Consider the following 26663-nt stretch of genomic DNA (forward strand, 5'->3'; position numbering starts at 1 on the left):
TTTTCACACCTTGTTCACTGCTGACTTGTAGAACATAATCAGCTGTCCATTCCAGTGATGAATTGGGATTCAGAAAAGGAGCCGTGTAATGCGTTGCAGAGCTTCTCCCGCCCTTCAGGAGGAACAATGGTCAGTGCAAGTTATGCCCCTTTGTATAGTAAAACTCGCTGGCTGATGTGGTGCTTGTTTTGCATCCAGAAAACTCCATGTTCTCTGGTTGTGCACCTAGCAACCCTCACGCGATCCAATCCCTCAACACTTGGAAAGAGGCTGAGCTCATTACTATTATTTTCCTCTTGGACTGTCAGAGATGGGCTGTCCGCTTCACTATTTCATGCTCTCCTTATCTGCTTCTCTTTCCACCCATGGTAATTGAGAGTGGCTGTAGGCCAGTAAAAGTCCGGAGTGAGGGGTTGGGGGGGTGGAGAGGAAGAAGGACAGAAACAGAGGAGACAGAGAGAGAGAGCTGCTGGAAAAGGGCAGGCTTTCATTCAGCAGAGAAACATGTGCACTTCTCCCCAAATTCACTTCATGTAAACCCGGGGCTGTGAACAGTATTGATCCCTGGCACTCAATGAGAGGACTAACAGGAATCCACACAGGGGCTTGGACGCTTACCGGTAACTTTTTGTTCTCTTTCTTTTATTTTTGTACGATAGATTATTGCATAACTGAATTTTAGGAAGTATCCTTTGAGTGTGTTTTTAATGCATGAAAATACAACTGTCATTCTCTTGAATATAAGAGAGCTCAAACCTAAAATCTACAGAGCCTGTGTTTGATTATTAAATGAACTTGTAGAGCTGATTTAATTTCAATGACTTATTCTTAGCCTTGTTTAGCACTATAGCAAGAATTCCTCGTGTGTCCTTCAGTCTGCTGCAGCAGTTACATATTGAAGACATTAAGCTCAGTTATCAGTCCCTTGTTTGCACTTCTGTCATGCAAAGAATGAATGGAATCATCTTACGATATTTCCTGGCTAAAACCACTTCTCGTAAAAAAGATTCCTTTTTCATATTTCTTGAATCTGTGCAGGCGGACCGCACATTGCTCCACAGTGTTGCATGTATTGATTCTCATAATGATTTCCTAAGAATTGCACATGTATGAAGAGCAGGACTGTTTAGGGACTAGAGTAGAAAACCTCCAAAGCATTTGAGAGAGGAAGGAAATGTTGGCTGAGAAGGGAAAAGACCCCCAATGAGCTAATGTTTTACAAGAGATTATTTAACTGTTTGGATAAGTTGAACATATTTCTACGAAGAACGACTGATAGAGTTTGGCTCTCCCTTGAAGAATTTGGCAGCAGTAAATACTCTTTATCTTGGCAGCAGCTCTCACTGAGCAGCAGTTGTTGTTCCTGGAATGGTACAATGTCCCTTTGCCATATTTATAGCAGATAACTTTAACTTCATCAGAGGACACGGCAGCAGCTGCTTTAATGGACATTTCAATTGAAAAACAAACAAACAAAATCAGTTTTAATTTCTAAATTTGATAATTCAAATGTTTTATAGTTTCTTCAGGATTTAAAAAAAAGGTAATTCTTGAAGGGAAGTTTAACCTGTTTAGGCACAGAACCTGTCATCTTGCACTGTGATCAAAATCCCCTCAGTGACTCTGTGTCGCCCACCCTCAACTTTGTGGTGAAATATGAGAAATAATTTGTTCATCAGCTTCCTGAACAACATATCCAGCACGAACAAACTCAAATAACTTTTCAGTTTGCAAAATACTGCATCAATAACAGTCTCAAATGAGGATTATTGTCATAAGGTAGCTTGATTTACAGCTACAAAGTCTTCAAACTTCATATTGGAGTCAAGTAATAACCTGTGACTGAAGTGCACCTGTTATTTCTGTTACATTATGCACACATTCCATCTTCACGCTTTTCAGTAAAGCACGTGTAATGTTGCATATTGGTTCCTGGATGAGAATTGCTTCCCTTCATCATGACTACATGTGTTTGGTCACAGTCCACAGTCGGAATTTCACCGTCTGATGGTGTAAATGGATGCCATGTGGCTCGAGCAGAGGTGTAGAAACACTCAGTTTGGGGAAAGTCAATCGAGGGGAAAGTCATCCTGGCGGGACCCTGCCAGTGAGGGGGTTTTCCAACAACCTCTTCCAGCTCTCTAGTGAGGAAAAATTCTGAAGAAAACGCCTTGCACAACTTAACGCCTCCCTCAAATGTTTCTTCATCGCTGAGTTTACATGGTGGAAAAATGCGGCCGTGATAAAGAGCACGACCCCTCTTTGGCTGCACAGGAATAGAATCATTTGGGAGGTCAAGGGTCACATCCTAGCCTCTGTTTCTCTGACCTTAAAGAGTCCCTATCAGAGACAGCTATGAATAAGGTGAATGGTCAGTTCCTTCCTATCAAATTCCTTCCACAAGTCCTGTCTCTAACATCATATGCAGCATATCTGGTCTTCATTTGAGACTGCTTCCTTTTAGGATGTCAGCAGTTTCTTGCTTTCACGTGTTGGAAACTATCATAAAAGATACATTTGAGCAGCCACGTCGAAAACACATCTGATAAAGTGTTGGCTGTGAAAGCATGCCACACAAAGGCTGATGCTCATCAAATCTAAACATGACTTGCTTCATGTAGGTCTTGATTTGATCTCTAACTTCATTAACATGGATATTACCATCACTGTAATCCACTCTACAGAAATACTTCATGTTTGTTTGCATTTACAGGGATACCAATGCTGACTTTATATTAAAATAACCTCACAAACCATCACTGCCGGGCAGAAACCTCCCGAAAATCTCCAAACAACTACTTCCCAGGAAAAACCAAACACTGCATATGATTCAAACACAAACTTTTTTTAATACTTTCATCTGTTACACTTTAGAAAGCCTACTGGCAGGCATAAAAGAACATCGAAAGCATTGATTAATGGAAAAATATTGAAATGATTAAACATAGAGATACAAGGTTATAGCCTGACAGTGTTGAAATTATAATAGATAGCCTGAATCTATCATTCATTCTCTTAAGAAACTAATTAATAAGAAAAGGTAAACTGCATTTGGTTCTGTGCTTCTCTGGCCTCAACACTGCCTCGTAAAAATGTGAGTGAAATTTTTATGGGAACACGTTAACTTATTTGTTCAGCTTGCTGAAAATGGCTTTCTTGTGCTGACATGAACAACAGTGAGAGTTTCAAGCCAGGAGTTTTGGTTAAAGTGTTTTTGGTTAGTGTCAGTCTATAAATGTCACAATGAATACAATCATGTTGCCTTTGTTTAACCATATTCACCATTACCCTTGGAGTACTACCCTAACATTGCAATAACTCACACAATTGTTAGCATTAAACAATATCTAATGACAAAGAGGATGTCCTTGGCCTGGGGAATTGGTGATGATGGTTCTAGAGAGGGATCACTGATTTCGTCAGGAGACAGGTTTTTGTATGTGCAGCAGCATCCAAGAGTTTTAGAGATATTTCACTGAAACAATAAAATATGGCTGACCTTATTCAAGTGGTTTTGGCTGTTGAATAAGAAAAAACTTCTATTTCTGTTGCAGTTATGGGGGCGCCAGATCATGCTAACCCTTACAGGTTACGTTGGAGTATACAACATGATTAAGTTGTGTTATTTAGGTGTGATAAGTTGGTAAGATATGCTCCTAGCTTAGATCTGTTGATGCATATTATGTTGATTAAGCAATTAAACATCCTCACCCTAGTGAGCACCAAGGTTACTTGTCTGTTAAACTCATTGTTAGTATTTAATTATAGTAGGCCTGGAAAGTTTGTCATATGTTGTGTCTTAGCTGTAGCACAGCCATCCTGACTAGCCAGGGCTGTAGCTCTGGTTAATGTCTACTTGAATAGCACTTTAAATCTCTACCACCTGGATGAAAAAATACACAGATGCCAGATGGCATCTCATAGTGTGGGCGGTTTGGCAGTGTTTTGATCTAAAAAATGGAAATAAAGAACAATGTGTAGCCAGCATAGGCATGTGGGTGTTAACCTGCAAGGACTTAAGACTGGTGGTGCTACCTATGCTCCCGTTAGCCACATCTGGCAAACCATTATGACTTTGTTTCCCTGCAGACCCTGTAATCCCCTGTTAAAAAGTGTGCTCAACTTTGCACTGTCGACTACTCACAGTAGGTTGGAATTTCTATTTCTGTCGAAATGACTGGGAAATTAATTGTTTCATAACATCCTGAGTTAGATCAGGTTTTTTCCCTCGAATTTTCACATTGGAAGTAATTATCTAATCTGCCAGTCTCAAAACATTGAGGTTATTTTGGGAGACCAAAAGCTTGGATATGTTTTTTTCCCCTGTGTGTCCCTGTGGGAGAAAAGCTTCATGAGTCAGCACTCAGACAAACAGCATGAGTGTTGCTGTGCAGGTGTAGATGGGAGCCTTAGGGTCTGGCACAGCAAAATCCTTATAGATGGAGTCTATCACTTAGATAAAGACATGGTTTTAGGGCAAAATGTTAGTATAAAGCAGACTGTTTCAGTAGATTTGGCACATTGGAGGATTTAATATGAAAAGCTGGAGGGAGTTGAAAAGTATTGAACCTTCAAAAGGAGATTTAATCAAATCAGCAAACTTTTAAGGTGACACCTTTTCAAAATATCTGATCCCATATGTTCAGACTTGCTATTACTTTTAATCCTTTTGCCAAGGTTCAAAATAACCTTAATGAAGAATCACACACCTGGTTACACATGAAGTGTTCATGCTCGAGCAGCATGTGACAGCAACTGGTCAAAATTACTTCATCTGCGTGTGGGAAGGATGGCATTCGAATTGGTTTTACCCAAGAGGAAGGAAAAAGTGTGGGAGAGGAACTTTTCTGGGCAGGCGTTTTGTGTTTGGGCCAGAGATTGGCAAATGGCAGCAGATTTGAGGAAACAGCTGATAATCCCACAGGAAACACAGAGCACTGGTTTAAAGGAGGCTGTGGTCAGAGGTTCAGTGAATTATTTATTTAGCAAAGCTGACAGTGCCATGTGGGGATTTGGTTGATGAAGCCTGAAGGGAAAATGCTCCGGTATACTGAGGGGAGGCTGTGCAGTTGGATTAGAAAGAGAGTGTGCCACATGGGGGCTTGATCCAGATTTAAGGATAAAACTCAGTGGTTCAAGTGAGAGGATGAGGGATCTGTTTTAGAATCTGGGGCTGCAGTGGGATACAGAAAGTGCATTACTTTGCAAAAAATCAAAAAAGGAATTACACTCCAAAGCCTTCATGATATTTGTCTGTCATATTGAGTATGTGGGAAATATATGACACATCTTATTAGACCTCAGCACAACAAAGCACTACCTGTAGTTTCCTTGTCCTGAATTTGTATTGTATACTGGTTGTCTTGAACTAATCCATTACACAGAATATGTTGCTGTCTACACTGAAAAAGTGTCAAAAAAGAGACCCAGACCAGCAACTAATTGATCAAATGTGCGCTGCTGTGAATATCTGTGCTTCTACATGAAGAGCAATTCACTTGATTTTAAAGCTACACAAGAAAAATCCATCTATTGACTGTGTGACAAACCCATAGAGCATTATCTTTCAACATTGCTCAGCTATATTAAACTCTGCTTTTCAAGAGCTTTATGGTGATGTTTTAGTGTCTTTCAGGTCATTGTTTTGGTTGTCCTGTCTGGGATTTTACCATTTTCTCCCTCAGGCAGTTATCATATATTAGACCCATAAGACCCAAAACTAAGATAGTGACATCAGCAGCAACCATCTGCACATTATTTGTAAAACAGTGGTACAAGAAGGTTCATATTTAATATGAGAGGCTGTTTTGTGCAGTGCATTAACTGGAGAGACATAAAGGGGGATCTGGTTGGCCTAGTAGTTTAAGTGTGAGCCTCATGTGCCAAGGCTACAGTCTTTATCGCAGAGGTTGCTCGTTGGATTCCCAGCCATGACCATTTGCTGCATGTCATCCCCCAGTCTACTCCCAAAATGATCGGTCCCTCCTCAGGTGTCCCATCTCATAAAGACAAAATTGCCCCTAAAAATCTAACTTTAGGAGGGATGTAGTAAAGAACCTCTCTCTTTCTCTCTCTATCTATAATCACCTGCAGAGCTGGAGTCAGTTGCTGCAGGTTATCTGACCCAAGGCAGAGAGTGACAAGGGACTGTAAACATCATTTATTGCGGATGGTGATCTTGTAAAAATGTTATAGTCGCCAAATATACCTTGGCAGCTGAAAATATACCTGGGCGGACTGCCCAAGTAATGTCTTTATGCGGGAAACACTGAAGGGGTTGGACTATTTGTAAATATGTTACATGTTCTTTTATTAGAACAGACATTTCTTTATATTTTTTACTTTTCATTTAAAGGTTTTATTTGGTATTTACTCAGCTAACATTGAATGGATAGTTCTGTTCCTTCTGTGCTTGACTTGGGCCTGGACCTAAGCACAATGCATACAGTAATGTTTGCACCAAGTCAGTTTGTATGAGCACACTTTCCTGCACTAAAGTCTGTCAAGTAGGTTGCCATGCTTCTTGAAACACACAACAGAGTTGATAAAAATCATTACAGAATTTTTCATCAACAACAAAACACAGAAAATTGCTAATATTGCTCATTTATGCATGGAGTTTCCGCTGTTTTTCTTAAGTCACAACCATTCATGTTGTTAACTTTTGACCTAGGGAGTTTGAACTAGCCATAGTTAACTGCAGCCAAACAGCTCAATGAAGGAAAAAATAATAGTCTGATAAAGTCTACAAGCAAGATCCAGACAGACAAATATATCACAAATGCTTGCATTGTCCATTTCTTTTTCTTGCAATACAAGGCATGTGTTTCCCTTTCCCCGTAGGTGCACAATTGGAACTTGGTACTGCTGCATAATGGGTTACAAAGCGCCATCCATGCATTGCGTCTTACGATGCCTGTGCTTCATGCTTCTCCATATGTTTAGTGCAGCTCAAGATGAAGACTTAAGAAGTAAGATTTCTTCTGTCTTCATTTTATCACTTTGTTATGCTTTTTGTCCGTACATTCAAAACTTTGAAATGCATACAACTGGCAATGGTGATTTCATGTACTGTATATGCATTTTAATTCAATGTATTCTACCAAACTACATACATTTTGTATTGCAAATGTTATCCCTCACAGCTGATTGTCTATTTCCTGTCTGCTTTAGGTTGTAGGACCGCGCCATGTGATTTAGTCTTTATTTTAGACGGCTCATGGAGTGTCGAAGACGTCAGTTTTGAATTAGTAAAGCGATGGCTTGTCAACATAACAACAAGCTTCAACATTGGACAGAAGTTTACCCAGGTTGGCGTCGTCCAGTACAGCGATGACCCCGTCTTAGAGATACCTCTGGGGAAGTACTCCTCTAACAAAGACCTGATCAAAGCCATGGAGTCCATTGAGTACATGGGGGGCAACACAAACACAGGGACAGCCATTAAGTTTGCAACGGACAAACTATTTGGCCTTTCTGAGCGTGGCCCATCAGGCATTTCCAGAATTGCTGTTGTCCTCACAGATGGGAAGTCACAAGATGAGGTTATGAAAGCAGCAGAGGCAGCGAGGAAAAAAGGAGTTATTCTGTTTGCAATTGGTGTTGGGTCAGAGACAGAGGACGCTGAGTTAAGGGACATTGCAAACAAGCCTTTTTCAACGTACGTGTTCTCTGTCGAGGACTACAGAGCTATTTCCAGGATCATTCAAGTCATACGACAAAAACTGTGTGAAGGTAAGCATCTACAGATCAATGTCTGGAGCTTCAAGTGCTGTTCTGCTTAATATATTACATTTACGGAAGTATCACCTCAAGGCCTTTTACGCTGGTAGTGTCAGGAAATAGTCTGGACATTACACAGAGGGGTTGCATGGGAGAACGCAAGTGTCTGACCAGTTGATCTCGACATAAAGCAGACTCTAACCTGCATGGGACCAACTTAAAAACCTCTTAAGTGTCCCAGTGAGCCAATGTGTTAATGGAGTAGTTTATTGTCTGGACAATATACAGCAAGTGAGTCGGCATGTTGCTAGTTTTTCTGCTCCCTACATTGGTCTCCACTTTTTCACTGAATTTGCGACTACATCATTGAAATATGTTGTGAGGATACCAACCAAAAATGCCTTTGGTAGAGTCTAAAACTCTCTCCTAAAACAAACAGAATATTTTGTTTCACGCAGACAAGCTCCAGCTGTGTCTAACAATTGAGAGAGAACAAGTCTGGACAATGTCTTCAACTGGTTATTGGGTGGTTATTCGACTGTGAAAACCTCTTCAGACGATTCAGTTCGTCAGTTCGTTATATGCTGGTATTGTATTTGTGTCTATGTAGGACTGTTTTTCTATTTCACTGTGTTTTCATTCTGCAGAGACGGTTTGTCCAGCAAGAATTTCTGTAGATTCCCGCGATGAGAAGGGTTTTGATCTTCTGTTGCACTTAAATTTGGCTAAAAAAGCCCAAAAGACAAGAGGAGCTTTCTATGGCTCCAAGGCCTATGAAGTGACATCACGACTCGACTTGAGTGAAGCCACACGGTAATGTTTATGAAAGTGTTTCGTCTTCATCATGACCGGTGTGGTCACGACAAGTTAAACTGACAGACTTCTGAATTTGGTCACCCAGGAACCTTTTCCCAGATGGTCTGCCTCCATCATACGTTTTCGTGGCCACATTGAGGTACAAAGGATCGGTGACAATGGAGGAGTGGGATTTATGGAGGATACAGACGCATGATGGGAAACCTCAGATGGCGGTGACTCTGAATGGATATGACAGCACGGTCAAGTTCACAACAACGAGCAATGCACTGAGTGGAACTCAGACGGTCACATTTTCACAACAAACAACAAGGGTGAAGTAACATTTATATTTCTTTATTACCCAGCTTTCTTACTAATCCCCAGCTGTGTTAATACTTGACTCTGATTGGTCAAAACAATGGTAATTCATTCTCTAATAAAGGCGACACCAGGGACAATATGATCAGACAATCATTTCAAATCAATTGGCATACAGGAATCGGCACATTACAACTCTGCTTGCCGAGTCTGAGGTTAAAACATTTTCGTCAGCATTCTTACTGGGCAGGCCGATCAACAAAGAGGATATTTGTTAATATTGGATCCTGTCCTGCAATCCCAAGAGCTAGTGAGTGCATCTCTAAGTTATTGATCTCTACAAAGTAACTTAAACCATGACTGGTATAGTGGCAATAGCAGTAGGTTTAACAGTTGTGACTTTTGCCTTGTTTAAAGGTGTGTCAAGTGCAAAGCTCCAAGAGAGAGGAGAGCTAAATGAGAACAGAAGTCATAGGCATAAATATTCCTACAGAAATCCCATTCACCCTTCAACAAGACCATTCTGCTTCACGTTGGGTCTCTTCTCACCTTGTCAGGGTTCTAATTTGCTGCAACAGCTGCTTACTATATATTATCCCTCACTCAGAGTTCTTACTTCTGTTAAAATGTGTGTACTCTCACTTTTCTACAGCTGTATTGTCTTATCCATGCATTAATGTGGCGCTCCAAAAGTTTTCATGTTTAGCCATGAAAGTTGGAACAATTAACTATTGCTAGATACCTGAAGTGACCTAGATAAGTTCTGTGGAGCACGTGAATGGAGGGTGCAGCTTCCATTATCCATTTGTTGCATAATGGGAAATGTAGGCCGCTGCATTGTTGGAACCTTAACCATTCTATTAAATTAAATTTGTAATATCTTGACCTCTGCTACTTTGACTTACAACATAATTGTTTACAGCTTTCTCTTTTTAGCACCACATTGTGATTAAAGTATAATACAGCAAACTACATCAATTGGGAGATTGCTGCTTTTATGCGATAATGTCTGTATAATGTGTCTAACATGTCCAAGTGGAGTGGAAGCACACTCATATCAAAATGGAAACAAATGTTAGGTCCATAAAGTAGGGCTGTTTTCTGCATTGGGCTCCAAAATAACTCAGTTGTTCTATTCTTCTGTATCTGAGTCATATATAACAACTCAGTTCACCCCAGAGGTCAATGCATTTCCTTTCAACAGCATGTAATACTAAGCCAAACCACCCTTAATCCTCCTGTTCTCACTTCAGTGCAGCTTGTAATAACTTGTTGGGCCTCAGAAAACTTTTGGAAAAGTAAAAGCTGCAGTGATAAAGTCATTGAGCGAGAAGAAAAGCATGTAACTGAACTCAGACAAAGACTTCTCCACTGTGGTTCAAGTAAAGGCTGCAGGATGTTTATATTACATGCTAATTCTCTGGCAAAGAAAGACTTCTTATCTTTCACATCGCTGTGATCTTAGCCCTCATCATATTATCAGCTCAATCTCAATGTGACCTAAATATTAAAGGTGATTGCAGACCTGCTATTTCTAAACTCAAGGGAGGATTTTCCTTTGAAATGTTAGGTTAAATAAATGTTGTGTGAATTAGACTTATTTCATTTAATCATGTTTAACACATCCAGCTGCCTCGGCCAGTTCCTGAGTTCCTACTGCTTCCAGCTCTGCACAACAGTTACAACACTTTTGCACCTCCTTCACGTGACAGATTCCTTTATGTGTTTTTTTCATGTCTTTATCAGCACACTTCCAGGATGCATTGTATTAATGACTATTTCCTGTTTTTTTTTCTGCTGCAACAAAAGAAGCTATTTGATGAGAAATGGCACCAGATGCGGCTGCTGGTCACCGAGGAGGATGTGACTCTTTATGTCGATGACCTGGAAATTGAGTCTCTACCCTTGGAGCCCCCTGTTGGGATTTTCATCAATGGGAAAACCCAAGTTGGAAAATATGTCAAAAAGGACACGACAGTGCCAGTAAGTTTACCATCAACCAGCCTATTCTCTTAAATGACAGGATGTTTGGTTCCCAGGAAGAAAAAAACATCACTACGTCAACTTGTCTATAGATAGAGGGAACACTGTTTAATGAACTCAGTACTGGTATTTGATTTAAAAGGGATCACACAGTACTGAAGTTTACTGCTGCCTCCTAAGAGACGTGCTTAACCCAGTGGGTCAATAAATCCTTGGCAAATTGAGCTTTTTTCCACAAGCTCTTATTAATCTTTTTTTATTTGTCTCAATTGGCCCATTTGTGCCAAATTTTAAAATAAATCACCATTGTGCCATTTTGTTGTTTGCCCTGCAGAGGTTTTTATGGTGTGCAATTTTGAGAGCATTGATGCAAATACTGTACTATATATAACATTTTATTGTAACCATTAAGGATGCCCCTAAATGACTGAATTCCTTGTTGTTGAAACAGAAGTTTAAATTCTGACAAACAGACTAGTCTAAAGATAGTCCACATGGAGTACAATTCATATATCACAGGGGATCACAGAGTCAGCAGGTAAACACTGTCAAATTGGTTTGCTGGGTTTGGCTAATCGCAGTGCTAGCACCACCAGCCTTTGGTTCTCTTTGTAGGTTAAAGTCCACATGCCTGTGTTGGTTATGCATTGCCCAGGTTAAGTGGTTATATGCCAGTTTAACCAGACAATCTACATGCACCTATATCTCAATTTTCTAGATTAAAATACTGCAAAACCAGACCATGCATCTGTGCTTTTTTACATCCGGGTGATAGAGCATTATAGAAATGTGACACAATCCATTGTCTGGAGCTTGACTGGTGGTGGGCTGGCTGATCTACACAACATATGCCCAGCATTTTGAGCCCACCATAATAAAAATGCTAATAATTAGTTTTACCCACCATTCTGTTTCCAACTAGCCAGGGTGAGAACGTTGAATCATGTGGACGACTAAACGTGCACATCCATAGTAACAATATGCGAATGAAAGCGGACTACATTCTGCACAACACATTATTTTATTCTAATTCACAATAAAAATGTAACATCTTTTATTATGAAGCATCAGCACAAAATGGCAGTTTAAATATTTAATGTACATATGTAGGCAATTAGGCTTGTTGAATTTGTTGACCTACCACCATGGAGGTCAGTGAAATGAATGCATGTTAGATGAATTGATATGGAAAAAACACCCACTCTCCCCTTTGTACAAAAACCTGGTTTTAGTTATGATATATAATGTAGAAATATACGATTTAATCACTGACAGGATTTATGTCATAGGAAATAATAAAGGAGTGTTTGAGGTAAAACCTTTGTTTAAAGACAAAAGTACAAAACTCATTCAAGGCTGTTACATCTCTTTTGCCAACCACTATGTTTACACTTCTATAAAGCTGTGTATTAACATGAACCACAGTTTGGCAGTAAGTGTTATAGTGTGCACTAATCTATTGTTATAAGGTTCATCTATTTTTAAGCCCTTCAACAGTATTATTTGTGGATAAACTCACTTGCAATTGGAAACAGATTTTTATGTCTGTGCACCAAAATGGCCTGAATGTAATTTCACATAACACTGAATTAAGAGCCAGCAGATCAGTCCAGACATATTTATCAAGTTTAAACCCCACCGCTTTCACTAGGGAAAGGAAAACTATATTGTTTTTCATTGATTCATCAAATCAATGTTTTCAAAAGTCTGGAAATAATGTAAATCACATGTGAGGGTCTCGTTCTGCTCTCATGGTAACTGAGGTGAAACCGTCTACAGGACTTTCTGGAGCCATTTTACCACCAACATCAACAAAAATCAAAATAATGGAAGAAAAGAGTAACGTGGATGCAGAACACTTCCAACACTGGGAGGTCTGGCAACATGTAGATACTCAATGTCCTTTAGCTGTTATACAATAGTAATTCCACTTCATTGGTTTCAAAGCACTTATAAAAACTGTACTAAATACTGCAAAATTACCCCATATTACAGTTTGTATGCTCTGTGAACTTGCTGGGAACCCCAAACAGTGATTCTTGTATTTGAACACATTTTTGGTTTCTTTTTGTTCAGTTTGAAATTCAGAAACTTCGCATCTACTGTGACCCTGAGCAGAACAACCGAGAGACAGCGTGTGAGATCCCTGGAGTTGTAAGTACAGAAGTCCCCTTGGCTCTGAACTTGTTTTTCAGTCCTGAGAGCTTCTTCTCACCTACTTCTCACCTTGTCAAACTCCATCTGTTTTTGCTCACGAACGCACCGCACAATTTCATCGTCAGTTAACTCCGCACACCTTGCTGCATGGCATCAGATGTTTTTCTTTGCTTGGTAGTACATCAGTTCAGACTGCTGTAGTTTTATTCAGTGAAAAGTGTAAATGCAGCATATTTATTGAAAGTCACATCTGTTATGCATTTGTGCACAAGATAATTTGTTGGATGAGAACTGAAGCTTTTTGCATACAGTGCATTTTTTATTGTACTCTGGCTCCAACTGTGTTTGTGAGGCAGTGGCGCATTATGTTGGCCATGAAATCTTTTACAACCACAAGCCAAGTTACGATTTCTTGTGGGGCTGCGCGATGAAAATGTGAAGAGACAAAGTCAGAAGCCTGAAAATTCATATGATTGCCAAGTAGCTCTCCTCTCTTCTTCCTCTCTCTCTGTGCGCTCTTAGATTTTCTTCTTACCATGAAAGCTGCGTCAGTTTCAGTGGATGATCAGAGCGCTGCTGGCAGCATCACACAGCATTTGATTTAAAAACTGAACCATATCAAGTTTAAAACTTCTATGAAGAGAAAATGAAGTATTGTGTTTTCACCACGTGATCCATTACTTTCTAAAAGGTTAGGAAATGCTGAAAAAGGTCCAAGGTGGCATCTTGAATTTATTGTTTCTCTCAAAATAATGAACAGCTTTTATTGTTGCAGATAATTTGCTACTGACTTTATTTTAAACAGTCTCATTTTTACAACTTTGATGGGGTGTTGTTTGCTTTTGTGCTTAATGTCTGGTCAAGGGGTTGACCGATGTTGGTTTTTAAGGGCAGATACTGATTGTTAGAAGTCAGCAGAGCCAAAGCAGCTCACTTTTAATTCATTAATTTATTGCAATGATAAAATAAAGTGCTGATACAGATAATGCCCAAATGCTGATTGGCCAGTCCAATAATTGGTCATCCCCTTGTCTGGTCCTGTCTATTAGAGCCTTGTTTTCTTGATTACAGTGCTCCAACAGTCCTGATTATGCTGAACCAACTCAAGAGCCTTGTGTTTGTCCTGCTGGACCCCCTGGACTTCCAGGAATAAAGGTCAGTTGCTCAATATTTATTTTCTTCTTTGTAATGCGAGTTTTATTGTCTTATTAACAGCATACTGTAAACAATGGTCCAATAAAAATAAGGCTGCAGGAATAAAATACACAAACGCAACCATCACAGGAGACATATCAGAGAATAGGGTAGGGGCTGTATTCTGCCCAGCTCGTCTAGTTCAGACATTTGTTAATCATTTATTATTCAAAAACGTCCACTGAACTCGGCAATGACAAAGAGACTTCTGTTGGGAGAGGGAGCACAAGCTCTTCTCTTTCAGCTTGAGGGAGAAATGTTTGCTGAATTCCCAGGACATGTCCAAATGCTGCTCTCTGTGTCTAATAAGTGACAAGCACATGAGGTTACACTTTACCAACAAGTCAAATCCAACTAGAGTCCTTACAGCCTATAAACATAAGTTTCCTTTGTGCCAGAAACATTGCTGTGTGGGCTGTTTTGCACGTTCAAACTACACAGTTACCTCCTGATCATTTTCAGTTTTACAAATGATGGAAACACCAAATAGCCTCTTTCCTCCAGTTAGGCTAATTGTGGCTTGCCATTATGACTCAGTTCTGGTTTTTCTTGTAAGATCCTGTTGAACTGTACTGTTTTCTTAAAGCAAACTGGACCACTGCCAATATAAACAGTGGTTAGAATGGAAAATTACCAAATTGAGGGGTAAAACCTACGTGTTTGTCTTTATTGATCACAGGGAATTAACAAAATAATAGCAGCCCTAGTCATAAAACTAAAAGCCTTTACACGAGGGCCTCAGTGAGACATAACCTTAGGAACAAGACTTTTTTATTTTAAATCTACATGGGTTCAGGCGCATTCGTGTTTATAAGATCCCTGCTATGCTTTAACTACATTTTATAATAGATCCAAAATGCTGGGACCATTGCTGGCCTGCAGATGTTCCTTATAACCCCACATAGAGCTTCTTACTTCCCACCAGCTTGCTCTGCATAGTTTGGAGAGAAATACGATCAACACTCACAGAGAATATTGTTAACAGAGATGTTTTAACTGGGTTATTTAATGCAGATTTGAGGTTGCATGAAGATTTGTTTTAGATACACAAGATTAAATGTTCCCCCGTCCCTTTTCTTTAGGGAGAACAAGGAAACACTGGCAAACCTGGACAGCCTGGACCTGCTGGTGCTGATGGTAAGCCTGTGAGTACTACATAGTTCAATATACTAACATACAGAACACAACCTCCAGCAACCTCACAGCAGCATCCACAACAACATCTGAGACGAGGCCAAAACCAGTTGAGTTAATGTAGCCTATTAGGTCATGACAGTTTCTGCTTCTTAAAGCTATGTGGTCTGGACTGCTTGGGAATGTTGAAAAACTGCGGTAAATACACGTTTGGACTTATTTTCCAACGGGTAAATACAAACCATATCTGGTTGTACCACTGGTGGCAGGAGAGTGGTGATTTTGTGTGATGAAAAGCATCCAAAAGTGAACCACATGTTGTACAGCATGATCAAAAACTCAAGAAAGAATCCACCCTTCAGGCCTAAATCAATTAAAGGACATGCAAACAGATGAATGGGTTCAAGTGTTTAACCAAACGTTGTTTTTTCTCATGTCTTCTTTCATTTTTAAGGGTAACCCTGGCATAAGAGGGAGTCCAGGGCTGCCAGGCCCACCAGGAATAGAGGTAAAGGAAAATTAAATGGCTTAAGTGTAATATAAAATTCACCACGGAAAAGAGAGAATTTGAATTTATTTCGTTTCTTTTTACTTCTTTAAGGGGAAACGGGGGCCAGATGGGAACAAAGGCGAGCAAGGGAGGCCTGGTGTTTCGGTAGGAAGGTCAAAAAACACTTTTTCTGGAGCAATCGAACTCATTATCAAGCTGCAGCACGTGTTTGTGACTCCTAATAAACAACTTAGTAATACAAGTCTGTTCTTTCAGGGTGAGAGGGGTGTGCATGGATTACCTGGACCGTCTGGAAAACCAGGAGAGAAGGTGATGATGTTTTGATTTTCTTCTCATTGTTTTCTGGATTCTGTTTGACAATATGTCTCAAAAATTCAATGAAAGCACCTAAAGTGAATAGAGAAGGATCAGTAAATGCACTGCCCAACCGAGGATTAGTGGAACCATTTCACAAGCATAAAAACGTATTCGTTATAAAGTACAGAACACACATTGCATTGACAAGGTAAATCTGTTTTTACGAGATCAAATGTAGGATTAACAGGAAATCCCTGCTAAACACATCAACTGGAACTGTTTGAACACTGTTGCATCAATCAGGCTAGAAGCCATATGTTATGAATATAAAGCTAGATCCCCTGGGAGATTAAAAAATACAGCCTCACAGTATACAGAGGGATGAGAGCAGGAGGGCCATCAGAGACTTTTTAAATGTGTTCATATTTCCTGGCTTTTGTTCTGCCCTTTCCTTAGGAAGCTCAAACAGTTTGCGGTTCTTTGATATTTTTTTGGGTGCATCTTTTTTCCATTCGTGTATAATAGTTTCCCTCGCTTGCATCCCCATCTCGTCTCTTAGCCTCCCAATCACGGTGAGATCTGAGGAAGAGATGATACGGTAACACATGCAGACTTCTGAATCAATGTCAGAGGCGACTTGCATGGTTCCCTTCTTTGTGAGATTCTGAGATACAAAATGCACTCATGAGAAGAAGAGCTACAGGAGGCAAACAAAACAGAGCACACAGTAACCTTGCAAAGGAGAAGAGTCTGTCATGCCAGCAAGACATCAAACTTAAGAAATTATTGGGGCGCTGGTGGCCTAGCGGTCTAAGCACCCCACATACAGAGGCTACAGTCCTACCTCCTGCATGTCTTCCCCCTCTCTCTGCTCCCCATATTTCCTGTCTTTCTTCAGCTGTTGTATCAAATAAAGGCAAAAAGGCCAATATAACTTTAAATAAAAACAAACCAAAAAAAACTTAAGAAATGATAAAACTTTTAACACTAGAAGTAACCTGACTGGTCAAAATGTTCCATACTAAGGGCAAATGTGTGAATATCTAAGCCATCAAAAGCCTCAAAGCAATATAATGTGAAGAAATCAATACATGGTATTGATAATGAAAGAAAGATTAACCACAGTAAGTGTTGTGTTCAGTCTTAAAAGCTAGAACAAGTCCAGGAAATTGAACAATGTGTAACAAGGCTTAAGCACATGAGGCACATTTGGAAAACACCTGTGTGACAGCTGCTACAACCAAGGAAAGAGAAGCAAACCGATCCAATGATCCATACAAACAGGAGACGCTCCATCAGCTCTAACTCAATGGGAAGAACCTCATCTGCTGTTACTGACAACTCAAACTGAAGCCTTGCAGCTATGCCTCTCACTAAAGCAATCCAGAAAGCTGATTGCTTTGAAGTTGATCTGAACAACATTTTGCATTCAGTTTTATTTCAAGTACAGTGAGGTAATGCATCCTGTCTAAATGGCATCACCCCTTATCCTCTTCGTATCATCCTACCTTGTAATCAGTGTGACCACAGGAGGTTCCCACCAGACAGTTCAAGCAGCTGATGTCATTTAGAAAACGGTCTCAGCTGTCCACATCAGCACCTGGAGCGGTGCTTTCTGTATCCTCTGTCCTCTTTGTTTGAGTTTGAGTCACAGGCCCAATGCATAAGAAGTTTTAACAAGACTGTCACCTCTTTCTCTGCTTTCATCGATAGCACTTCGAGTTTTAGAAGTACCAAAACATGAGAACACAACTGGGGAGTGCACTTCTACCGCTGGTGTGGATTTGCTTTTTTTTATCACAATTCCAGATATACTTTAAACATGAACCCCTCGTGGCTTTTACTGCTTTACCAAAGTGCTCTTTTAAAAGCTTGTAATGAAACATCTAATTAGTGTAATGGTCCAAAGCATCATAAATGGAGAGGTGAGCGTCTTGAGGAGGTGCACTGCTGGTGATTTTCCATCACTTCTCGTATGGCTAACGACAGCCAAATCACCAAAAGGAAAGTTTTAAAGAAAAAACTAGGCCAAACAAGTTCTCCAAATCAGCAAATACTCAGTTAATGAGGTCAATTTATCATTTCGCATTATATCCTTTTAAACTAATAGAACACATTATACATACAAACACACATAAAGTTAACATCTTCATCCACATTAAACATTGCGGTCTCACAAAACAATGCATCTGTTCCAAATACAACTTGAGTAACAAAATTGTATTTTCAACAAAGTGGCTCTACTTAAGTCTGGAGCCTTGTTAGCAGCTCTGTCTCTGTTAATTTGGACTTTCCCACAATGAGGGCCATTGGCGGCCTTATTCTGCACTCAATTCAGAGTGCTTCTCACTGACGCATACCACCGCTAGGTAGGCTAAGAGAATTCTCTCGCAGCACTTCCATCTCCTTGGTAGTGACTGTTCAGTCTGTTTGAAAATGCTCTATATGGTTGGTATTTGCTTCAAGAAAATCAGTGTTGTTGACAAAATTGATAGTTGAAGTCCCTCCTTTCTTGAATTTGATTGGTCAGTGAGGGAGGATTGATGTTGATGGCCTGGCAATGGTTTGAAAGATCACTGTGAGTGACAGACCAGACAAGCTTAGTCTGTGGTTTGCGTCCAGCTGTGGACACTGTTTATGGACAGGCCCTGATTCTGTCTAATCATGACATCATAGTTCTAACGTGCTCACATGGATGATGCCAAATTGTTAATCTTGTGCAGTTATAATCTTCATCTGTGAACCATCTTAGTTTTGTATGCAAGCATTCTAAGGTTTGCTTAGAAGCTCTGAACACAAACTCCAGCCAAGGATGGTGAGAATATCCCACATGTTTCAGATATTTGGTCACAAGCATAATTTATCTAATTCCAATGCATTTCATTGTTGTCAAGATTTTACACTTGTAACACAAACTATTTACGTGGAGTAGATGCTAGTGTCAAAATTCAGGGGATCACTATAGTCAGCACGTTACCCCCTCTGGGGAACATAAAAGCTTGTGCAAAATGTCACAGGATGTGACAGTATTTTGGTCCAGACCAATTTGGACAAACCAACAACTAACTACTCATGATTGACTAATCTCTGTTGACCTTGAGGTCTTTAACCAACAGGGAGCTACTAAAACGTCTTACAAATTTAAAGATAAAGATTTTCTTTGGACATTATCAGATTTATATCCACCTTTCCAAATTGTTTCCACAATGTTAGACCACACAAGGGTGTGGACTCTTTTTCCTGGCAAAGGATCTACAGTCTGCAAACATGCAATGTCTGCTAAATTAAGTCACAAGTACATAATTCAGGATAAGCAGAGGGAGACGGACTGTTTGCCAAAAACTGTGTTTGTGTAATCACAGTCGGTGATACTTGCGTACAATCACAGTCACTTATCTTTTTGCAGGAATATGTCACAGTTAATTATGTATCAAGTCTGTGCTTTTGATCTTTGCAGTTCATTTAGTGAAACTATGTTGAAAGCATTTATTTTGGCAGAAATTAGCCCTCCTAAGTGGAAACCCACTGCATGGCTTAGAGCAGTGGTTCCCAAACTTTTCTGCAGGGCCCCTCTTGGGGAGATGAGAATATCCCCCACTGTGCTATTCACAATGACAGAAACATATGTCTAATGGCCGATTACACTAAATTAAACTATCAGACACATGTTGCTTACAAATTCCTATCTTTAGAATACACTGGAATATTTTCTGAAACCAAACAAGCTAGCAAAACAATTTGACAAAGGAACCAATGAAAAGTGACAATCCATCCTGCAATCTACACATTTAAAAAGTAGGCTAAGCTCTGTTGGTGGAGGTGAAGTCAAGGGTGAGGTATGATGAGTTGTCTTTTCTTGTCTTTGTGTTTGTAGTTGTGACTCTGACATGCTTTGCTGGCAGTGCAGAATGCTGTTATTTCTTTAATCAAGCCTCAGAGAGTGAAGATGCCTGTTTGTGAAAGCTTCTTATCCTTACTACCTACCAAAAGCAGACTTCCCTGCACACCTGAGATGTGTAAACACAGCAATCACTGCTTACACTACTCATGTGAACAGCTGTTGATGTTTCAAGCTCTAGCTTGTGGCATTGGTTTAGCTCAGCGGTTACAGCACATGCTCCATATACAAAGGTTATAGTCCTCGGTGGCCAGCGGTCACTGCTCTGACTCCTGGCCAGGACTCTTTGTGCATGTCATCCCCACTCTGTGCTTCTGTTCAGCTGCTTTACATAAAAAGGCAAACTGACCTGAAAATCATAAAACCACTTCCAGTTTGTTTCAATGATAATGTCTTTGCTGGCTGAGCTCCAGCACTTTTAGCCAGTCAGCCTCTAAATCTCTCTGTCACCACTGATTGTGCTGTATTGAAGGCCGAGCTTGGAAAGATTTTGACATATGTTTTGTTACCAATGGAACACAAACACAAATTACTGGGACCAGCTCTTTGACTGAAAGTAGTTCAGCTCAGTCTACAAGACAGAATCTGTTTATGCTTTGAATTTTTCTCAAATGAAACCACAATGCAAAATGTTGTCACTGAAAAGGAATATACTCAATGATAAAAAACATTAAGTAATACGCTGTGTACACTTGACTTAATTAGCATATTTTTCAATGATGTAATGTCCTGCCTTGTTCCACATGCTGCTTTGTAATTCTGGCATATCACAGTGCAGTAATGCATCACTCCACTTGTTTGGAGCAATTCCACAGGAATTAGGTCAAGGCGAGCAATTTTAAGTGTCAGTCCAATACGTTGTAAAGTCCTTGTCTATCTTAGAGTTTTGTGGCAACTGCTGACTTTAATTTTTGTGACCATGTTACTTTATAATGGTTGTGTGAAGTGCTCTTGTCCCACACTGTTAACTTGTGAATGCCACATTCATCACTGATTGAAACTCCATTTTTCTCAGGGCTCAAAAGGATCCCCAGGAATTTCAGGGCTACCAGGAAAAGCTGGGCAAGTGGTAAGGGCTCGGACAATGATAATTGCTATAATAATATCTCAATCACTGAAAATGGCACTGGATATATAACAGTATTAACTTGGTGGTATGATATTTCCAGGGTGAAAAGGGGCCTATGGGACCTGCTGGGCCCCCTGGTTATCCAGGAGAACCTGTACGTATAAAACAAATCAGAATCAAATGCTGAATTTATATGCCATAACAAATACGTGTAAAATCCTTTTCTCTGATTTCAGGGTCTTTCCGGGAGGGATGGAAAGGATGGATTTCCAGGGAGACCTGGTGAAAAGGTCTGTTTCTTTGTTACAGTAAAGAACAGCGTGTTTCAAAGCTCGTTCATGGATGAGGGGAATAATAGAGGCATGAGGTTGGCTGAGCATACATATTTATTCCTAACAGACGTTTCTGCTCCCTAAAGTTGTGTTGTTGATGTTTGGCAACCATGGAAATGCAGTCATCCAGTGCTGGTGTCCCCCTCGTCTTTTTCCAAACTCAATTTGACATCTACAATAAACACCAAAGGCATTCTTTATGTTTTAGATAAATGCCTTTGTAATAAATCCATCATGACATGAGAAGAGTATGAGACAACCATTTGTGTTATGTGTCAAATTATCGTTCATCACTTTGGATTTGGATCACACTGAAATGTAATAATAAAGTTTATGTTTTTTTAATATATTAAGGGAGAAGCTGGGGCCAGTGGCATTCCTGGTGGTGATGGAAGGGAGGGCCATCCGGTGAGTTGTCAGCCATTGTACATGTACAAGCTTTATGATCTAGAGTCTTACATCTGATCTTGGCCTCAAAGAAATTGAGGATTTGATGCAAACTGTGCATAAATCAAATGTAGCATATGACACATATAGTGTTAAGACACAACCCTTTATAAGGAAACTTCAGATTTGTGGTACTTCACACCATGTTTCCTAAGTTACTAAAAGAAAAATACAAATTGTGGCTGACATTAATAATTCTGTAAGCAACTGATGAGTCAAATAGGCCTGTAATACTGGGGGCTGAATTAAAGATCATTGCATGCATTACGTTTCTCACTGTACTACGACTGCAGTGTGTGAACATACAGTCAGCAGAACAGAGAGTCCCCCGGACAGCCAGTAAATTAGGGGTATTTCCCTTGTAGTTCATCCCAGGATAACCCTGTTATGTAACAAGCAGTCTCATGCTATAATCCAAGGCAGTGAAAGTAACTCATCGGGGGAATGCTGTGGTGCTTTGGCAAATCTGTTTTAGGAAGAAAGTGTTTCAACTGGGAAGCCACCCCACTGATCATGATTATTAGTGCGGTCCAAAAATTGTGATGGGTCTTCAGAAGATGACTCAGTTGCTCCACAAGGCTGTAAGCCATGTTTCCCCAGCAGAACAAAAGAGTTAGCGATGTATCCAGGGAGACAGGGCTCACACTGGAGCTCCTCAAGTTAAAACAAGATGAAGATAGCACAGTGAGGGCCTCAAGATGGGGATTTCTACTATAGGTCAAATACGAGTGTCTGGGTGGCTCGGTCTACATTTCTGTTTCACTGCCTGCCCGTCTAATCTATTCACTCTGCACATCTTATGTTACTCAAACTTTAGTTTGAGGCAACTATTCAGCATCTGCAAGCATTTATCTTAGAAGAAAATAACTAAAACAAAAGACTAAAGAGGCTTCCTGGGGTACTGTTGCTGCACATTTTGAGCCACAAACTTTCAATATATGAAACCATTTATTTATTCAACTGTATCTGCTTTCATTCTTTTGATCAATTCATACTCAACTACTTTTTGTATCATTGCATTTACCAATAAAATGTGTGCAAAGCTCAATTACTTAATTCGATGATCGTAGAGTTAAAGATAGTGATGAAACCTGACTCAGTGTTGTATTAGCTATCAGGTCAGGGCTGTTTTGAAGAAGGATATTTTGTTCTTTTTGAATGACTCTATTTACTAAATGAATATCAACCAGAAATGCGTCTCAAAAAGCCCAAAACCACATTTCTCCACTCCCCCGTCTAGCCAACCATTACAAGGATTTAACATATTAGTAGAAATTTCATGGTAACCATGTTCAGCTCATCAGTTGCTTTTATTGTTACTGACACGATGAAGTAATTATTTAACTGTGAAAGGAGGAAGACTGGAGTAAGAACGGTTGTAAACAACTCCATGTTATGATTTCTTTCCCTTTAATATCCTGACAGGCAGTAAAGTTTTATCTGTCTCCTTGCTAACAGGGTATGCCTGGATTGCCAGGGATTGCAGGTCTTGATGGACAGAAGGTGAGCTCCTGCAGAGATAACACATTACTGATGCATGTTTGAAACAAACAGTGGTTTTCCATCATTATTTGGATCATGTCTGACTGATGTGATGATATATTTCAAGGGAGAAGCTGGTTTAGCGGGACCAAGGGGCTTCAAAGGATCAACTGGACCACCTGTGAGTCATGTTATGCAGTTTGATTTCAGGTTTAGTGCATAGTGAAGTGTTGATAGAGATTCTTAAGAGTCCCCTAAAAAATGTCTTCTCTCTGTTTTAGGGCGAGATGGGTTTACCTGGTGCACCTGGTTTAAAAGGACAAATTGGTCCTAAGGTAATCACCTGTGTTTTGAAAAGCCTGTTTATGCTTCTTCAAATAGCTGTATTGTAAGCGATACAAAACCTGCAATGACGATAGAAGAAATACTGTCTGACTTTTATCCCACCAACAGTCATCAAATGGATTTAATGCAGTCTTTGAGATGGATTAAGTGTGCACTACATGTAATGCAAGTTTATCCCCCTCTACATCTCTGGGGCTGTGAGCACACTGGCTCAAACTGTGGCCCAGAGAAGTCAATAATATATATCAATCAACACAGGCAGGCATTAGCAACAGACAAGCTACAGGCTGAGCCATGTCAAGTACAAAGTAGTTAAGAGGCTGCAAACAAGAAAACGTTTCAGAATAGTGTGTCATATTATGACATAACTTTTCCTAACCCTGTATCATCCGGCCGAAGCATAATGCATTGTGGTGAACGGCAACATTCGTTTGGATGATACCCTCAGAGCTCTCCAAGTCTTAGATCACATTGAAATGCAGAGAAAGCAGTTTGGCAAAGCAGAATTGAATGTTTTGTTCAGTTAATGTTTTTCTAAAATACAACTTAGCTCAAGAAAGTATTTCTTGGCCACACCGGCAAGGCTAAATTAAGCGATGATTAAGCTGTAACTGCTTTCGTCAGTGGAATCTTATTGGAAACGTAAGCAGTCTGGGCTTGTCTGGTCTGGAGGCCCTGTCTCCTGATCACTTTTCATTAGCTGATCTGCCGTTAACAGGCCAATGTGTATTGGTCAATGGCACACGAGTGAAATCCCAGTTTTTGGACAGGCAGGCAATACTTTGATTTTATGGCTGAACTTCAGAGAGTAATTACTGAGACTGACAACTGGAAACAAAAACATAAGACTAGAAACAATTAAAAGTCAAGCTGCAGCACAGTAAAACATCATGGAGGTTGTAATATGATTTGGTTCTGATGTAATACCATTGTATGTTTTTAATAACATATTGTTAATGTTTTATATTTTAACCAGGGGAATAAGGGTGAAAGTGGAAGTCCAGGTATACAAGGAACAACAGGACCTGCGGTATGTTTTGCATCTGAATAATCAATTGTGATTCAAATGGCTCTATGTCTGATTTAAAATGCTCTGGTAATTGGTTTTTGGAAACTTTATGTCCATTAGTATAGGAAATAGGCATTTTTGTTTGTAATGACCAGTGTTCTGCTGAATACTATTAAAGGGGACTTCAGGAGAGCCAGGAAGAGAAGGTCAGCCAGGGCACCCAGGCATGCCAGGCCTGAAGGGCAGCAAGGTAATCCTACTTCCAAGATTTTCTACCAGTGTTGCAACATTGGATTCTTTTTCCCTTTCTTTCAGAGGAGACCTTCAAGCATAAGATTTGTTTTCATACATAAGATTTCAGTAGTGGTGTAGTTCTCCAAACCAAGTCTTGAGTCCTTAGTGTTCAAGTCTAAGTTGAGTTTAGTCCTGGACTCAAGTACTACAAAACTAGATCTCAGATAATGAAAATTAAAAAAGTGTTGTTATATACAAGTCAGGATGAGCCTATAGTAGTCAAACATTAAATGTATTTCCTGATATTTGGTCATAAATGTTAGTTGTCTAGAAGCTTTAGATACATTAATTACTAAACCTCAATGTGAGCCATCGACTCGCAACACAATGAGCTTTTCAAGAAAGAACGAATGATGGTTTTCCTCTTCATTTTATTACTGTGTTTTATTTGCAGACGTTGGTTTTTTAGATGCTTTAATAAGCCAGATGTTAGAAGTTTTCACTGTGGCTTTAAGAACAAAGATGCACTCTTACAATATTTTTTTTGTTAGCCATTTGTGACTTGCTTTTGTTTTCCTGAAGGTTCTTTACAGTTATAGTTCATGTCTGTCGTTTTAGGGACAAAAAGGAATCCCAGGTGAAAGAGGAGAGATGGTAAGACTTAACCCAAAATGACACTGATATTAAAGCTTACTTTGTCACACAATCACATCACAGTAAATGATGAACTGACCTGTGTTATGCTGATCCAAATCAATATTTGGTAAATGGACTTGTACTTATATAGCGCTTTTCTAGTCTGTCTGACCACTCAAAGTGCTTCTACACACTACTCGTCGCATTCACCCATTCATTCCCATTCACTCACTGATGGTAAAGGCTGCTAATGTAAGGCACCATCAGTATTAGCTGATCTCATTCATACACCGCTGAACAACAGGGGGAGCAATTTGTGTCTTGCTCAAGGACACTTAGGTATGTGACTGCCGGAGCTGGGATCGACCGACTCTACCCACTGAGCCACAGCCTCCAAACTAGAATTTGTGAAATGTCTTACCATTGTGTGTTAGATTAGGCCTCTTAAAGACAGCCCCACCACTGGTTGGGTTTATCAAACCAGTATGAGTCTTTTGCAATCATTTCTTAAAGCTATGCTGAACATTTTAAGCCAATGAGTTGACTGCATCTAGTAGTAGAGGTATATACTGTCTTTCCTTAATTTAGCACTGAAATTAGTTTACCTCAAGAATCCAGTGGAAATAAACCCTCACTTAAAAGATACTTTTTATGGGTTTGGAAAACAACCATGTGTCAGCCTGACATGTCCTTTGGAAGTGTAATTGGAAATCTGCTATTCTGACTTCCAACATGGTTTTACGCTAAACTGAATCAATTTCATGTCTTGCAAACAAAATTACCTCTGGAATGGAACAAAGAATCACAGCCATATTTCTGTAATCCAATCTAATGGGTGTTAATGTGGTGCATTTAAAACACATTAACTCCCATTTTCTACTGTAAATATGCATCAATCCTGTTCTGGAGGGATTTTCATCATTACATACAGCCTATAGTTTAACTTATAGTTCTTTCTTCAGTTTATACTACAAGCTGTGAAAACCAGTTTTAGAAACAGGGATTTAATTTGCATTAGTGACTTTAATCTATGGATGTCCTCACCAGGGAATGAACGGTGAAAAAGGAGAGCATGGTCGGCCAGGGGGACACGTGAG

At 39.8% G+C, this 26663-nt stretch overlaps 1 protein-coding gene across 1 annotated transcript in view; it reads left to right on the forward strand.

Annotated features, from left to right (window-relative positions):
- Positions 1 to 473: 473 nt before the first annotated feature.
- The window catches only part of col21a1 (collagen, type XXI, alpha 1), a 28940-nt gene continuing 2750 nt past the window's right edge, over positions 474 to 26663 (forward strand). Inside the window, exons 1-23 of the mRNA XM_034682729.1 lie at positions 474 to 620; positions 6844 to 6971; positions 7174 to 7734; positions 8370 to 8535; positions 8624 to 8852; positions 10648 to 10821; positions 12898 to 12975; positions 14050 to 14133; positions 15255 to 15317; positions 15761 to 15814; positions 15908 to 15961; positions 16073 to 16126; positions 21028 to 21081; positions 21182 to 21235; positions 21318 to 21371; positions 21768 to 21821; positions 23319 to 23363; positions 23470 to 23523; positions 23624 to 23677; positions 24664 to 24717; positions 24875 to 24946; positions 25549 to 25584; positions 26614 to 26658. Coding sequence (XP_034538620.1) covers positions 6875 to 6971; positions 7174 to 7734; positions 8370 to 8535; positions 8624 to 8852; positions 10648 to 10821; positions 12898 to 12975; positions 14050 to 14133; positions 15255 to 15317; positions 15761 to 15814; positions 15908 to 15961; positions 16073 to 16126; positions 21028 to 21081; positions 21182 to 21235; positions 21318 to 21371; positions 21768 to 21821; positions 23319 to 23363; positions 23470 to 23523; positions 23624 to 23677; positions 24664 to 24717; positions 24875 to 24946; positions 25549 to 25584; positions 26614 to 26658 — 2190 coding nt within the window. The 5' untranslated portion in view covers positions 474 to 620; positions 6844 to 6874. The remainder of the gene's footprint in view (positions 621 to 6843; positions 6972 to 7173; positions 7735 to 8369; positions 8536 to 8623; positions 8853 to 10647; positions 10822 to 12897; positions 12976 to 14049; positions 14134 to 15254; positions 15318 to 15760; positions 15815 to 15907; positions 15962 to 16072; positions 16127 to 21027; positions 21082 to 21181; positions 21236 to 21317; positions 21372 to 21767; positions 21822 to 23318; positions 23364 to 23469; positions 23524 to 23623; positions 23678 to 24663; positions 24718 to 24874; positions 24947 to 25548; positions 25585 to 26613; positions 26659 to 26663) is intronic.

The sequence above is a fragment of the Notolabrus celidotus genome, chromosome 4 (genome assembly GCF_009762535.1).
Source record: "Notolabrus celidotus isolate fNotCel1 chromosome 4, fNotCel1.pri, whole genome shotgun sequence".
Taxonomy (NCBI): Eukaryota; Metazoa; Chordata; class Actinopteri; order Labriformes; family Labridae; genus Notolabrus; species Notolabrus celidotus.